This window comes from Micromys minutus, assembly GCF_963924665.1.
Source record: "Micromys minutus genome assembly, chromosome: 3".
NCBI classification, from domain to species: Eukaryota; Metazoa; Chordata; class Mammalia; order Rodentia; family Muridae; genus Micromys; species Micromys minutus.
This window is the reverse complement of record NC_137972.1, coordinates 3,010,146-3,027,491: the sequence shown is the minus strand read 5'-3', so window position 1 is coordinate 3,027,491 and position 17,346 is coordinate 3,010,146. Positions and strand designations below refer to the sequence as shown.

Sequence of the window (17,346 nt, the reverse complement as noted above, 5' to 3'; positions counted from 1 at the left end):
CGTGTTTGATCACAGAAGAAAGAAAATAGGTTAATATAGAAAGACAATGGAAAAACAAGTAAAGTAACTCTAAATCCTTCCCACACTTTCTCATCCACGGTTCTTCTGAGAAGCTGGCATGCAGTGCTCATGCCCCCTCGGCAGGCTGAGGGCCAGAGCAGGACTGAGCCGGGGCTGGACCAGAGAGCCCTCCCTTGCTCTGATCGGGACTTAGCTGGGGCTGGACCAGAGAGCCCTCCCTTGCTCTGATCGGGACTTAGCTGGGGCTGGACCAGAGAGCCCTCCCTTGCTCTGATCGGGACTGAGCTGGGGCTGGACCAGAGAGCCCTCCCTTGCTCTGATCGGGACTTAGCTGGGGCTGGACCAGAGAGCCCTCCCCTGCTCAGTTCCTCAGATCTCACTAAACGAGACCCTTCTGCCAAACTGCATTTCCAAATGTCTGGCCGGCAAGTTTCGAAAGCAAAGGGTCCTGATTGAAAACCCACAGAGGATTCGGACACAAGGAGAGAAGTGGAGTGTGTAAGGACAGGCTGGGAACCAGGGCAAGGAAAGCAAATACGGACAAAGGGTGGGAGGCCAGGGATGGTGGCCATGTGTTCCAGACGTCCTCGGGCGACCCACATTCTTCTGTAATGTTTGACTTTTCAACATGGTGCTTCATCAAAAGAACAAGTGCACATGATTTAATCTGATACCTCTCACACTCGCCACAAGAGTGCACGTGATTTAACTTGATACTTCTCTACATTTGTCACGCGAATTCACAAAAGAGAAAAATTCCTGTCTGAAACCAGGGTTCCAGAGTTCCTGGCTTGGAAAAGGTTCATAGCAGAATTAGATGCGCTCAGGGAAATGAGGGCAGGCTCACTGTCTGAGCCCTTCCTCTTGTACAGGCTTCTCTTCCTCCACAGCGACACACACATCAACCTCCTCAGAACAGAAAGGGTTTCAGAATAACACACTGTCAGGCTATTGGGGAAACTGAATCATTTAATAAGGAAATAAATTATATCTAATTATGGACTCTTACCACTGTCCAGCAAGTAACAACTTGTCCGTGAACACGATATTCAAGACAGGCAATGACCTATCCAGTCTACACCCCATAATCACAGTGACAGTACCAAGCCCATATGTGATGTTTTTATCATATATACATACGCAACTATGACTAGGTATTCGCAACGCTGCAGAGAAATAGATTGATTAATAATAACACAAATGTTAAAGGTGTGATCTATCACAATAAGAGTGAATGTTTCTTCTTCCTCTCCCCCTCCCCCACTCCATTCACCTTCTTACTTACAGGATGCACCATACAGAGTATCAGTGCCACATGTGAGTTGCCCTTACCACCACGCTTGTGTTTGGGGTCTGTGACTAAACCTAGGGCTACCTGGAAACAGCCACCGCAGTACAGTCGACCTAGGAACGAGAGTCCTACAATGACGACGTGACGAAGCCGTGGGCAGCACATACACCCTGGACTGGGGGACAGGGGACAGTGTCACACACCTCAGAATTTAAAAGGTAGGACTATTTCTGGAATGGTCCATGTCTTGTTTGTGGAGCTCTGATACGGGAGCTCACAGAGTGGAACCAGGCAGAAGGGGGAGCTACCGGAAACGTCTCTGAAGTAGGCGAGTCCGCTCCGTGAAGCTTCCTTCCCGGCTATGTACACTTAGGTTGGGCTGTCTGTACTTCTGACGGTGCTGACGGCTAAAACCTGACATGTCCTGGAACTAAGACTCAGTGAGGATTTCACTTCCTTTCTCATCTCCGAACACTGAACTTTCCTGAGGGGCTAAAGACGCCCTTTTGTTCAGCAGGTAGCAGGCCGGCTCTCACACATGAGCCCCACGGACTCTGTCCGTGTGGTGGGGGTGGGGGTGAGGTGCAGTGGGGGTGAAGATGGGGTGGGGGTGGGCGCAGTGGGGGTGGAGATGGGGTGGGGTGGGGTGGAGTGGGGGTGAAGATGGGGTGGGGGTGGGCGCAGTGGGGATGAAGATGGGGTGGGGGTGGGCGCAGTGGGGGTGAAGATGGGGTGGGGGTGGGCGCAGTGGGGGTGGAGATGGGGTGGGGTGGGGTGGAGTGTGGGGGCATGGGGGAGGTCTTGGGACTTAGCAAACCCTGGGCTGCAGTGCTTGGAACTAGCACTGGCAAAACAGTAGGCAGAGATTTCCTTTTGAGTTAGTACATTAGTGAGATTATCTATGTCTAGATAAGGCCTTATCCCAATGCCTGTGTTTTCCAAAGCCAAGGAACCTCTCTAAGATATGGAAAAGCGACATTCTCACTTGGCATCCTGAGCTGGCCCTACTGAGGACACCAAGAAGTTAAAGAAGCCTTTATTCTTATTCAAGCCTTGAAAAATTTATTAGGAAGAAAAAACTAATAGATATGTCATATAGTTACCCAGTTTTAAACTGTACTCTTTAATAAAAACAAAGGTTGAAAATGGCTCAAAATAATATCTCACCGGGTGACTTTTTTATGTGTGAGATTTGTGTTCTTAAAGTTTTAAAGTGTTTACGAATTAATGACCTGAGGTTTTTCCCATAAAATATGTCCATATGCTGTCATTGCCTGGCTTCTCACTGGAAAGGCTTGCATTGTTTCAATCTGGTACACTTAAATCTATGTTTGAAAATAAGCTGAGACCTACATTATCAAAATTACAAAATATCTTTTACTTATCTTATTCCTGCTGGGTTTTATGAGGCTTTCTTTAATCAACTCATTCATTCATTCATTCATTCATTCATATGTGTTGGTGATTATAAACAATTACACAATATTACTGATCTGCCTTTTGCATCTGCGTCTGGTTCTTCAAGGGTAAAGTCATCAGGTGAGGCTGTGAAGACTCGCTGCATGCTCAGCCCATCCTCTGACTTAAATGTGGGACGCAATGGCTGGATCATCTGTGGACACAGGCTGGCCCTGGTTAACACTTGCTCTGGCCGTCCAGAGTATTTACTCCACTGCCTCTCAGCACGTAAACTTCTTCCCTGGTGTGTGCCACACCCTCCACCTCTGTTCCAACTCGCTACAAGGAAGCCCCGCCCTGAGGCGTGAAGCCACTGGTGGGGGGCGGGGCTGGTAGGCCAGAGGAATGAGAGACATCCTCCACGAATCTTCCTGAGCACACACAGGGCCACTCTGCCTGCCACAGCTTCCTACCGTGATGGACAGAACCCTCTGAGCCCATGAACTAAAACAATTCTTCCCTTGACGACAAAAGTAGTAAATTTCAAAGTGAGCCAGCACGTGGGCCAGGACATGGCTATTTCTGACTACATTGCTTTGTAGTTTAAAAGCAGGAACCGAGACAGAGCGGAGAGACTTGGAAAGCATGTTTGGTGAGGGAAAAAAAAAAATAGCAACTTGAAGTCGTAACAAGGGAAACGAGGTTCATAAGAAGGTTCTCGAGCCCACTGTACGGGTGAGAGACATCCAAACACCTAGTCCTGGGCAGTGCTGCCATCTGTGGTGGAGGAAGAAATAGATCAGTGGTCCCCACCTTCCCAAAGCTTTCACCCTTTAATATCGTTCCTCACTGTATAGTTACCCCTCCCCCCACCCCCTGGCCGTGATACTGCCATTATGAATTGTAATGTAAATATAAAGACTATCTGATATACAACCACAAAGGGGCTAAGCCCCACCGACTGAGAATTGTCCTGGAAGTTAAGACTTGGCGCTTTCTTCACAGCTCTGCCTCCTTACTGTTCAGTTTCCTGAGTGTGGATGAGTGTGACTATTGCTCTCAGTTCCTTCTGCAGTGTCTTCCTGGATACAGCCACGCCTTCCTTCCTAGCCATAAAGGCTGGGACTGTGGAACACATGCAAGCACTGTATCCCTACATTGCTTCTGTCAGAGATTTCACACAGCAACGGGGTTGGGGGATGTGACAGGGTCATTTTTTAAATGCTCTGAGCTTTTGCACGAGGGACAATGCTGTCTTGAGGGATGTCAGGAAATCAAAGAGAACCGTCCATCACCGACTCGGGGCTGTACAAGGCACATTTACAAGGCTTCTGAGGACAAGAGTGATACAACTTTTGACCTACACAGTTGTTCACCGGCCTTACACACTCAGACACCTAGTGCCATGAGACAAATGGGCTCACAGTCCACAGGCCCCTGGGTATTGCTCAAGCTGGTGGCAGGCCCTGACCTCAATCGTGCCACGCTGATTTGTAAGCATGAAGCATGCACCAGTTACAGAGCTGAGGAGCCTTCTACCAGATTTCAGGAAATGGGGAGGAAGTCAGGCCATGTTGTCTGATAGAGTGACCCCTGCAGGCAGCCCCTGAAATGCCAACATGAGAGGCTGAGAGGATGAACCCTGCACGTCTCTAGATGTTAGCAACACCAGGTTCATCTGTTCAACAGAAGAGAGAAAGACTCGTGGGATAAAATGGCAAAGCTTCAGAGTTGAGTCACATTCCCTGGGAGTCCACAGCAACTACCGCATGCCCTGACCCAGAGGCATTGCTGCAGGATTCATGCTTGCCCAGACGTGTTTCAGGCTTGCTTTGGACACTCCTTCCTAGCGGTTCACCCAGTGGAACCGTACAGGATGGAAGCTTCTCGTCTATATACTGTACCTCGGAAATGTGCAACACTGGTACTCTATGGGCTTACAGCTGTGGGTGTCAGAGCACACTCTGAATTTGGACTTCTGAAGGCTGTGGGCGCTTCAGAGATGGGTTGAGTGCCCTGTGCTGTGGGACGGGCAAGAATGGAGTATTAAAGCTGGAATATGAAATATCTGTCCAAAGGTTCGTCTGTAGCTGGTGGAAACAGCTGAAGGCAGAGCCCCGACTGGAGGAAGTATGTCACTTGGGAGTGTGCCATGTCCTCTCTGTTTCTTCCTTTTCTGCTTCCTCTCAGCCATTAGGTGGACAGCCTCTTCCTCCACAGTCATACCCTCCCAGGTGTAATGACTGAACTGCCAAAGTTTTGAGCTAAAACAAAATTTCCTTGCGTCTGTTTATGCCACTCACTGCCACAGAGAGAAAAATAAAAAATAACAGGATCTGACCAAAGAGAAAGAAAAGGCTTAAGGCCAAGCCTCTTAGGAGAAAGCAGAGGTGCTAAGATGAGAGAGTTTCCATGGAGAATCACCATGGAGACCACTGTGAACGGGACAGAGAGCCAGCTGTGGGGAGACTAAGACAATAGGAGATCACAGAGAAGGTACTGAAAAGCAGTAAGTTGTTGGGTGTCTAAGCAAAGGAGGGTGACCTGTTCCAACCCTCACACACCCCATTTCCTCTTCGCCCTCCATATGTGGACAATTATGATTTAAGAGTTGAGAACTAGTAAAATGTATGGTATTTTAGAATCTGCAGTAGTCAGCGAAGGATTAGATTTAGGGCGTACAAAGTAGTGTTTGCAAACGGCACCAAGATGTCTGCCTGGGTGCAGAGAGCCAGTTCTGGAGCTGCCATCTGCCAAGATGCCCACAACTCAAGAAGGGACAGGTCTGAAGCAGAGCATGAACAAAGAGTTCGAAACCAGCCCACTAAGCTGAGATGTCATGAAAACACCCAGACGCAACAGTAGGCTTCAGAGAAGGGCCCAGGCTTCAGCAAACCTGGGATCAAAATTTGAGTTGCTGATCCCAGGAATCGAATGCTTGTAGACAGCAAAGGGATCAAGTCTAAGGTCTGCCGTACCTCAGTATTGGAAGATGGGAAGATACAGAGGGATCAGCCAAGCAGCTGGAGAGTGGTCAAAAAAAAGGTGGGCAAGAGACAGGCAGACCGGACAGCCCTGGGGACACAAATGAAGGACTTAAGGAGCCAGAGAGATGGCTCAGTGAGTAAAGTACGTGCCTTTTAAACAGAAAGACCTTGGCTCAAGCTCAATAATACATTTTACCAGAAAGAAAGAAAAAGGAAAAGAAGCATCTTGGTATGGTCGGTGGCATACACACGCTAACACATGGCTGAGGAGGCACACACATGTGGGTGCCTGGAATTCTCTGGCCCGCCTGTGATCAGGCCTGGGTCAGTGGCCAGACTGTGAGAGACCGTGTCTCAAAAGCTAAGATGGATGATACTTCTGAAGAATGACACCCCAGGATGACGTTTAACCTCCATGCACCCATGCATACACACTCGCCTGCCCTCACATGTACCACACACACGTACCTATGTAGGAACACACAGGAGGGGAAGGTATGGGGGTAAGCTGATGAACTAGAATGAACCGCACCAGTGATATAAAGCCCAGAGCATATGATACAGGATGAGGAACCACCATTCAATCACTAAGAATAGTCCAATAATAAGCCTCTGGTCCAGGTATGCACCATCACCATAATTCAGCATAAAAATCAGAGAGATCGGTAAAATTACAGCTAAGGGAAAGGTAGCACACAGAGGATGAAAGCTACAGCAGATGTTTCTTCAGTGCCCTGCCATTCTAGGTTCTTGGGCCACCAACAAATAATACTTCCAAATGACTCTTATTGGTGACTAATTCAAAAACTCAATGATCATAGTACATCTGTTTGATACTACAAACAAAACCAATGGGAAAGCATTCTTTAGAGCAGATATAAATTCTACCTCATCCCCTTCCATTTGGTAGGAAAGGGAACGAAGGAATGGCCAGCATGTTATATCTGTAAACAAAGTCTCTTGCTGTCTTGTTAACCCATGACTGATGGGATACTGCGAGCACACATCTTCAATTATTTCTTGGTCTAATTTTGTTCTGTCAGAACATTACTCAGGTTTTGAAAGTGATGGAAGAATTTGGAACATCTTCAAAAACTGAACCTGTAGTCTCAGACCAGCAATGATCATCTTCCATCCCTTCCAGGTGCTTTCTGATAATGGCCGGAGTCCCCTGACCACAACAACAATCAGTTATCAAGATGGAGAGACACATTTCTGCCCCACAAGCACTAATTTTAGCTGCATTAGGACATAGATCAAAGTAGGCTGCCATTAATGGTCTAAAAGACGACAATGACTTTCCTGGGTCTAATAGCTCAGCCATTGCCCTGTCTTACAGCTCATGGGTCTCATCTCTTTTCAGAGCATCAGAACAAGGTAATCACATGAAACAATGTAACATGGCTGTCTGTCAGAGCATCAGAACAGGGTAATCACATGAAACAATGTAACATGGCTGTCTCTGTCAGGACATCAGAACAGGGTAATTACATGAAACAATGTAACACAGCTTATTAAGAGCTGTTTTCAGAAAAGATTTTCTATGTGTCTTTTTTAAATTATTTTTAAATGTATTAAACAACTTTCTGGAGTCTGGTGTCTCCATTCACCATGTGTGTTCTGGGGAATAAATTCAGTTTATCAGGACTCACAGCAGGGACCTTTACCCAATGAGCCATCTCACTGGGTCTTTGTGTCTTATAAGGGATGAAGACCATAAGGAGAAAAATGGAAGCTACAAATGGCAAAGACTCCAGGGGGCCCTTTGAGAACCCCAAGAGCTGACAGGCAGCAATGAGCCCGGATAAGCATGGGGGAAGCAGACTGCAACTGTTAGTGTTGAGATTTCACTTGTCTTTTAGAAAAACTGTTCTCCAAACTCTACCAAAATACAACAGTGTAGGCTCAGACCAACCAGAGGGAATCCAAAAGATGTGGAAACAGCAAAACGGACACAGCTCGAAAGACACAGGTAAAACATTGGGAGCCATGAGGGCTACGTTGGAGAAGTTGCTGTAGGCGGGAGTGGAAGCCTTCCTTCCCATTCTGTAACAAGCAGAAGAGTCAGCGAGCAAATTATGTCTGGATTCCAGGAGCAAAATTATGAGTCCACCCTGAAGCTCCCTGGGGTTCATGATTTTATAATCTTGAAGTAGGCCTGGCAAAGCGGTCATATGACTCCCACTATACACTATGCCTTTGCTTCGCTGAATTTGCCCCATTTATCAGTTTAAGTAAAGTCACAGTAGAAACTATGATAAAGAAAACCATTGAGTCAACGTAGGAATCTTTAAAATTTAAGTTGTGCAGAAATGAAATCAAAGTATGTCAAACACAGACACTGTTATTAAAAATATCCAAGGAGATGCTGAACACTAAAAACTGGACATAAGGTTGTACTGACCACTCTCCTCCTGCACCCCTTCTGGTGTGGGGTGCCCTCAACCCAACTTACAGAAAAACTCATCTCTAGCTCTTCCTTACTCCTCTCTGATGTCGATCAGTTCTCCAGGGTTTTACGGGTTTGCTGTTAGCTCCTGAGTCTGATTCCTTTCCTTTGCATCAGTTTATATCATGACATGTGCACACCAGCTTCACAAGTATCTGAACTCATGCGTGCCTGGCTTTGTGCATGCCTGACTTCATACATGCCTGGCTTCATGCATACCTGACTTCATGCATGCCTGACTTCGTGCATGCCTGACTTCATACATGCCTGGCTTCATGCATACCTGACTTCATGCATGCCTGACTTCATGCATGCCTGACTTCATGCATGCCTTCATACATGCATACCTGGCTAGTTTCATGCATGCCTGACTTCATGCATACCTGACTTCATGCATGCCTTCATACATGCATACCTGGCTTCATGCATGTCCAGCTTCCAGTTTAATTCATGACAAACTTCCTGCATACCTGAATTCACACATATCTAGTACCTGTTATGTCTGCCTTCATACATGCCTGGTTTCATACTATGTGGATTCATGCCTGCCCAACTTAATGTTCATCTGGCTTCATGAGCATAGCATGTCTCTTGCCTATGTAGAGTCTCTTTTTCTTCTCTCAATGTTCTTATGTCACTTAGATCTCGGGGAAGCTTCTAAAAGTTCCCAAAAGGCTTCTCATAGCCCTGTAGTAATCCTGGTGATGACATAATATTGCCAAGTCCTATGTGAAGTGTACCATGCACTAAGAGTTTAATGAGTTTACCTCGCCAGCTCCGTCCTGGGGAAACATACTTATTGTAAGGAAACTCAGGGGCATCATGGTTATGGTACTTTTCCCAATACAGGCAAAACCAGTGAGAGAAAGGCATAGTCTCTGCCTGAGCCCTGGCCTGAGTAACTCCATTGCAATTCCTGCTCTTAGCTGCCATACCTAGTACAGTGGCTCTCTAGGGCAGCCCCAGGGCTAACAATGTGCTGTCACCTAAGACTTTCAAAAATCTTGTCTCCCAAATGCTGAGTCAGACTCTGGAGAGCAGGGCCTTGTAATCTGCATGGGACACTGTACTGGAAGGCTGCCTTGGTTGTTGGTTACTAGCATGTGAATGTTTTCAGTGGCTCCTTCATCTTTCTGGAGGGAGGAGGGGTCTGTCCCTGAGCAGATTATGTCATGTCCACCTGGAAAAGGACAAAGAAGAACCCAAGAACAAAGGAGCCCACAGTCAGCTTGGCTTCAGTGTGACAGTCAGAGAAGACAGTCGGGGACTCCAGGAAGTCTCTCCAGCAGCCTTTATGTAATAAATAACACTTTTTATAATAAATAACACCATCACCCAGTCAAGCAAACTCAGTAAGACAAAGCACAAATAGCTTCTAAATTCATAAGTGGAAGGAGGGTTTCCCAAGGTACTGGGCCGGGCAGCTATCTCTTTCTTTGGTTTTAAAAACGTAGAGTTCATTTTAGCTTTGTAACCTGTGCTGCTGAGGATGTGACCTTGGCCTTTCTCAAGTTTATCTTCAGTTGGAGGCACTGGGCAACCCCGCAGCTGCAGATCTGTAATCTCTTTAACATCTTCCTGAGCATGCGACTTTAAGCTCAGTCATCAGCCAAGAAAATTACCCTTTGCTTCAAGGACTCGGGAGTCTGCTGCAGCTGGTCAGAGCCAAGGTTTCCATGGGTCATTGGCCACAGACATAAATGGTATGTACTAAATGTGGAAGAAAAGGGATGGTTTCTCTAGCTGTGATTCACCTAAGGACATGGTGACTTCTAGCTGGTCGCACAGAAATGATGTAAAACAGGAAAGGTCGAGCTATGCACGTGATCAAATGTCAGAGGCATCTAGATAGTTACTGCTCAGCCAATCCATTGCAACCAATACCAGTGACCTTACCCCACGTGAAGAGGATTTAACTCACCCTTGCCATGTCCACCAAGAAGTTCTCAAATAACTTCCAAATGTGGTTACTTGTATAGATTTCCTTCATCTCCACTTCAGTGTCAACATAACAATGGTTGACAAAGTTCACGTACGCGATTTTGACCTGTACAAGTTTCAAACACAAAAGCAAGTTAAGTTTCTCACTGATTTGCTTTCTGTTCTGCACCAGTAAATTCCATCTGCATCGGCTCCTGCGGCAGATGACTGTTTGTTGTATATATGTGGGGTTCCATGTTTTCTTCTCCTTGACGGCTATTCCACCTGGCTAGCATTCCATTCCCCTGCACTCAGAGATTCCTGTGAAAGTAAGCGCGTTACTCGAGCAGACCTATCATCCCTGAGACACTAGGAAGACCTCAAAGGAAGGGCTGTATACATAAACAAATCATGTCAATCACTCCAGGGGCCTCCTGGACCTGAGCCAGAGCCATAAGAGACCAGGGTCAGCTCTCCTGCTCTGGGGCTTCCTGCTACACCACATAAGTCTAGAAAACAGCTCTCAATGGCAGATGCCCATGTCAAGCCTGGTCAGAGAAGAGCTGAGACTCATGCAGAGCACCTCTGCAGCAGCTAGTCCTTGCTCCAAGTTCACCATGCATGAAACCCTTGAGCGTAATCCTCTAATCTCCCTAGGAGACAGGAGGCGATAAATTGACTTTAAAAGTGTGAAGACTGACAGCCAGAAATGTCACCCAGTGACATGGCTAGAAAACAGTGTGTAAGGATCCCGACTCGCTGCTGAATTCACTGGACACATGCTTGCTCTGACTCAGAAACTCACGTGGTGACTGAAAGCACACCTAGCCATCACCCTCTGAGCTGGTCCTCTTGGGGGAAGGCATGAGAGATGTGGATGGCTGTGTCTGCACGGAGGAGAGCTGGCCTCTGAGGAAGCAGCTTTCACCCATCAGACCCTCACTGCGGCTGGGAGGTGGAGCAGAGCCCTTAGAAGGAGCTGAACATGGAGTCGGACCTGGCCAAGACGAGGGCGTCAGATAAGGGCCGAGCCTATGGCTTTCCTCTCCACCACACCTGTGTGGTTTTCGTCTCAGCCCCACCAAGGCATGAAGGACCCCAAGGTGCTAACGATTCCACAGAGATATTCCTTTGGGTCCATTACTGCGCTGCAGGGGCCAGGGCTACTTGATTAGGGGCTGAGACCGCCCTGCCTCCTTTTAGTTCGCTGTCTTTACCAGGATAGCACACATTTATGAACTGTGTCACGACATACCACAGTAGCGGAAAAAAAATCATTGCAGTGTGTGCTCCTGGAAACCCCATGGCTAGTCAGCAGGTAACCATCCTCTGATGGGGTAATTTGCCCACTCGTGAAAGCTGAAGTAGCAGAGAGGCTGAGAGAGAGAGAGATGTGGGCGTGTTCTCTGTGCAGCAGGGTAAAGCCGTGGTGTCGAACATGAACGCCTACAGCATCAGCCTAGGCTTGCTAACCAATCACTGTGAAGGAGCCGCCTGTTTCCTGCTCAAACACTACACGTGAACCCTTCCCCGGAAACCCACTGTCATGTGTAGACACGGAGAGACACCTGTAGCTCTCTGTCAAGGGGACTGTCTTCCCTCTGCAAAAATAAAAGCTAGAAACGTTTGTGCTCTTTTCAACTTTGTAGATTACATAACCAAGTACAGCTAAGTCCTCTCCTAAATAGGAGATGTCATCGGAAATATCACTGTGGGAGATGTCTGACATCCAGGTGAACCCGAAATCTAAAGCACGGTCTGCGGATGAAGAGCGCCTGTCGGCTAACCTCAGGGATGCAGTCATCATGGGTCACCACCCTCACTATGTCGTCCAGAGGCAAGAGAGAGTTGCACTTGATTTCCGTGTAGACGTTCTTCCCCTCGGTGCACGCTGCCAGCAACTCCACGAGGGTGATGTGGTAGGCGAGAGGGCCGCTCTCATCCCCACGGGCTCTCTCGGAACACATCATGTTGAGGAGGATGGGAAACGATGCTCTGTCGTTGTAAAATATCAGCACATCTTCACCCCCATTGATCAGCTGAAAGAAGAAAAGAGACTCTGCGTCGCACATTTCTAAAGGCTTGACCTGCCTGCAGATAACTGCAGAAAATACTGCAAAAGCAGAACTTCATCAAGGCGGGAGGAGGGAAAGGTCAAAAACACCTGCCAAGTGACCAGCTACTGATGCTGCCAAAACAGGCAGGAGGCGTGAGAGCCTCAGATGGAATGAGAATCAAACAACACAGAGCCAGGGCTGGCGGTGCACACCTGTAATCCCAGCACCAGGAGAGCCAACGCATCTAAAGCCCTTAGACTATTTTCACTAAACTAGAGAAGTGGGGGACTAGAGAGGTGAGTCCCTGCTCTTGCAGAGGAGCAGAGGATCTGGCGCCCTCTTCTGGCCTCTGCAGGCAGTGCGCTCACATACATATACTCATTACTAAAATGAATCATAAAAAGTGAACAATAAAAAGTGAAAGGATTCGCCTTCTTGGTGATTAATGTACATAAATAATCAGCTGCACATTGCTTCAAGTACATACAACATTATAAAAATCTAGAAAGTTCCTCACTTCATGTGAAGGCATCCGAGAATAGAACAGTGAGCCAAAATAGCCAAGAAATGATCTGGCAAGGACGATTAGGACATGACTGCTCCTCATACTCTGTGGTGTGGTTTTAGTGAGTACTCGAGACAGTAGCAAACTTAATTTATCATGTTGTTATCTATTGCCTATTACTGATACCTGATAAATTTGGTCAGGTTACAAATGATTGATAAATTTTAATTTATTGTACTTAAATTGGTAGCATTTAAAGCAATGAGCCAATTAACTGACTGGCTCACCTTGACGGTCCTGTTGCAAAAAATGTATGTGCCTAAGTATGGTTAGGTATTAATATGCTGTTACAAATATTTCCTCATGCACAGAAGCATTCCCTTTGATAAATGTCAGGGGAAGACCTATGCATTTATTTCTTTCTTTATCTGTTCCTTGCTGTGATGATCAGATTCCAAAGTCAAATTAGTTCCCATGTATGTTTAGGTAATGAAGAATTAATATGAGCTAACAATGGCTTGTGTGTGTGTGTGTCCTTCCATGTTTGTGCTAATGTGCATGTACAGGTATGTGTGTACTTGTGTGCATGTAGAGGCTGGACACTGGTGGTCTGTGATACGCTCACTTCCCACCTTACTTTCTGAGATAAGGTCTCTCAATAACCTTGAGCTCACAGGTTCAGTGAGAATAGACGCCCAGCAAGTCCCAGGACTCCCCTGTCTCTGCCTCTCTGGCACTGGCATGACGGGAACCTAGGTCCTCATACTTGGGCCGCAATCACTGACAATATTGACTGAGCTGTCTCCCCCGTTCCTATACAGGTTCTCTCAAGGGCGGATTTTTATAGCTTTACAATGTTCTCTTCGTTGTTTCTTTACAATAATTCAAGGCCTTACGCTGGACTGGTTTTTGAGGTTTCTAGGTGGTCCGTGGAATCAACAGGGAGACACCTCTCATTTCTAACTGGAAGGCACCTGATGATGGAAACCTCCCGCACACCAATGTAGTAATCTTGCGACTGTGGGTGGAGAATGCTTCGGTGGACAGACTGACAGCATCTGGCTACCAGTTCTCCGAAGAAGCATTGACTATGCCTAGAAAGCAGCTTGTCCACAACCTCGACCTCTTCTGAAGAGGGGCACAGCTGGGGTATTTCACTTGTGTTTCTTAGATCCTTACCTCATTTAAAATACCCAGTTCCCACTGTTCTAACAAAGCCCTGACAATCACTTCTTAGTGACTAACACGGAGTTCTCCAAAACCATTACAGTGGCCGAGAACGCCCTCCTGGGATTCAGAAAGAGAACAGGAGCCATCTGTGTCATCACTCTGTTAAGTCACTAAGCATTTAGAAATAGGAGAATTGGATTAACTCCAAATAAGTTATGACCACTGAAGATTTTATACATTGTCGGAACCCGGGAGGTGGCTCTGGTAAAAAAATAAAATAAAATAAAATAAAATAAAATAAAATAAAATAAAATAAAGCAAGTTTTGCAGAGAACCCTGGTTCAATTCCCAGCATCCCCATTAGGCAGCTCATATGTTTACTTCCAGTTCCAGAGGCCCCAACTCTGTCTACTGGCCTCCACAGGCACCTACATGGTGCATGTACAGACATACAGACAGACAGACAAACACAAAACAAAACACCCATTATTTAACCGACCCAAACTTTTTACTCATCAAAAAGAAAAGCTAGAAAAAAGTCGTAAAGTCCGGTTGTCATGAGCAGTAGCTCATGTGCTTACGTAGTCATGGCGTAAACCATAACCGTGCTAACATAGTCATAGCGTAAGCCTTATGGGTGCTTACGTAGTCATGGCGTAAACCATAACCGTGCTAACATAGTCATAGCGTAAGCCTTATGGGTGTTTACATAGCCATGCGTAAACTTATCCGTGCTCACGTAGTCATAGCGTAAGGCTTATGGGTGCTTACGTAGCCATGCGTAAACTTATCTGTGCTCACGTAGTCATAGCGTAAGGCTTATGGGTGCTTACATAGCCATGCGTAAACTTATCCGTGCTCACATAGTCATAGCGTAAGGCTTATGGGTGCTTACGTAGCCATGCGTAAACTTATCCGTGCTCACATAGTCATAGCGTAAGGCTTATGGGTGTTTACGTAGCCATGCGTAAACTTATCCGCGCTTACATAATCACAATGAAAGCAAGAATCTCTAAAGCACAGGTTGGTCATCTTTCCTGCTCTGAGAGGATGGTGCATATGTGAGCACAACCTTTGCGAAGCTGCTAAGACACAGACTGAGACTCTACCTCGGTCATCACCATGTCCTGGCATTTCTTCACGTATTTGCCGTCTGCTTTCACGATCGTCTGCAGGAACCTCAGGTACTCCACGTGGCGGCCGTGGGTCTCGATGCAGTGCACAAAGTGTTGGACCACCCTCTCGCTGATCTCGTTGCACAGATGGTAATTGTTCATGAAAATGTGCCTCATGGTTTCTGCCTCGAGGAGCTAAGCAGAGGAGAGCACCTTTGTGACTGTGACAAGGTCACCTGTCTACTCCACGGTGCATGAGTTCCCCGCCTACATGAAGCCACCAGGAATGGCCAATGCCTGTCTTCTGTGAAATACAGCTACTGAAAGAAATCTGCCTCGCTTTGGGACTCGGATGGAGAATGGAGGTCAGCAAGTGTTCTGTCAGCAACCCTGTTCTTGACGACACTTTATTCATTATTCCATTTAGCTCTTTCTTAAGATCTTTAAGTAAGGTTTTATGTTTTAATTTTGTGTGCATGTGATATATGCATGCGTGCATTTGTATGCATGTGTGTAGAATGAGAGGTACATGTGCTATTCATGTACACACAGAAACCAGAGAAGTATTGTTGTGCCTCTCTGTGTTCTCCATGTTATTCTCTTGAGGCAAAGTCTCTCGCTGGACCTAAAACTTATCCCAGTTATGCTGACTGTTCAAGAGGCTCCCGGGATCTTCCTGTCTGCCATACAACACTTATATTACAGGCACCTATGGCCGTGCCTAGCTTCTATGTGGGAACCGGGGATTTGAACTCAGGTCCTCCCACGTCCACAGTGAATGCTCTTACTCAGCCCCAGGATCTGCCGACACACTCTTAACGGGTCATTGTTAAGACAACCTTTGAGTACTCTGCATCCAGCTCTTGTATGTTTGTGGGCTGGGTCCTGCACATCCCAGGCAAGCTGTCCACCACTCCTATGTGCCCCAGCTGCCATACTTACCTTCATCACCACGTTGTCATCAAATCAGCTCTCTTCTCACATCCTGACTCTACCGCTAAATTACACATTATAAGTGAAACTGCCATTGGCACATAAAGGTTTATCTAAACTTCTAAATTATTTAAAGAGTCTCCTTTATGGTTTTACGGAGTGAGTCGCAATAAGGGGGGGGGGGGGGACAATGTACAGAGGTCGGTAAAATTCCGTTCACACAGCGGTAAATCGGGACGCGCACTATGCTGTGGACATTTGGAGCTGCCGTGGTACTTACACCGGGAGTTAGGAACAGATTGAGATGCTTGTGAAGGAGGACCTGATTCTGCGGATTCCCACGGCAGAAGTTCTGTAGGAAGGTGTGGGCTAAATCCATCACCTCGTTCATCTTCTGGTCGGTCTGTAGGTCAAAGGCAGCACTTAACACCAAGAGAACGGACACAGCACTGCATCCCTCCCTGGGCCATGGATGCTTCCCTCCGTGGCTCTTCTTTCTTCACGCCCTCTGTGCCTCTGCATCTCATCCATCTGCCCTGCCCCCTCTTTCCTGCTCCAGATATTTCTCACCTTCCTGCTCTTCCTGTCTGTGCCACACTACACAACCCATCTCCTTCATTCTCCCAAACTTTCTGGTTACCCGCCAATACCTATGCTAACAAAAATGTGAATTAAAAGTTGGATGAAAGATTGGGGTGTTCTCAATAAAACCTCTACACAAGATAGTTGTTCATTGCAAGAGGATGGGGAGGTCCTCACTGTGGTGAACCCAGAAGGCACATCACTAGCGTCAGGACAAATGACAGTTGCATGTGCCTGATAGGAAGCTCTGCACAAAGCTTAGCATCCTTCCATGTTCCTGCCAAAGACAGAAAACTGAACCAGAGCATGGTAGGAAAAGGGGGGACCCTCTTCTAACTGGCAATCTGAGAGTTCCGGGCTGAGAGAGAAGACAGTACAGCCAAGCCACGAGTCTACATGGTTCTGAAGCAGAAACTTGTGTCGACAGAGCATGGCTGGGACTGAGGCACAAGCCTTCCTGGTGTGTGGGACTCAGTGAGAATTTGCCATACTTTCCTAATTTGCAAGGTTGAAGCAAGATTGCGTGAAAGCACGCTCTTGCGTGTAGAAAACACAAGAAGAAACTTAAGGGTGCTGGGCATTTGGGACAGGGTTTCTCTTAAACTATTGGGGGGGGGGACTTCGTATAACCTTTGTAACTTGGTGATATGTTTTAAGTAATACTGAATCAAAGAAAGACAGTAAACAGGACCGACCTTCTCATAGGGGATCTGCAGAAGGTCCAGCACCACAGAGTGAGCCCCCATGTTTTTCAGCAACCGTTGGTGCTGATTACGGCATTTCTTGTTCTGCACACAGAGCTTACTCAGCCTAATCAAGATCTTTGGAAAGATAAAGCGTGGCATTAAACACAGCACTGTAACATACATAAGCAAGAACAGCCTCCGTGTGCCTGTGCGCACAGAGGAAGGGGACCAT

General features: G+C 46.9%; 1 protein-coding gene across 2 annotated transcripts in view; it reads right to left on the bottom strand.

The window, feature by feature from the left end:
• The window catches only part of ITPR2 (inositol 1,4,5-trisphosphate receptor type 2), a 355,767-nt gene that overhangs the window by 191,822 nt on the left and 146,599 nt on the right, over positions 1 to 17,346 (bottom strand). For both annotated transcript variants that reach the window (XM_080914558.1, XM_080914557.1), the window contains 5 exons: positions 17,124 to 17,249; positions 16,127 to 16,249; positions 14,908 to 15,108; positions 11,854 to 12,105; positions 10,068 to 10,193 (listed from right to left, as the gene is read on the bottom strand). In XM_080914558.1, the coding sequence (XP_080770684.1) occupies positions 10,068 to 10,193; positions 11,854 to 12,105; positions 14,908 to 15,108; positions 16,127 to 16,249; positions 17,124 to 17,249 (828 nt within the window). The remainder of the gene's footprint in view (positions 1 to 10,067; positions 10,194 to 11,853; positions 12,106 to 14,907; positions 15,109 to 16,126; positions 16,250 to 17,123; positions 17,250 to 17,346) is intronic.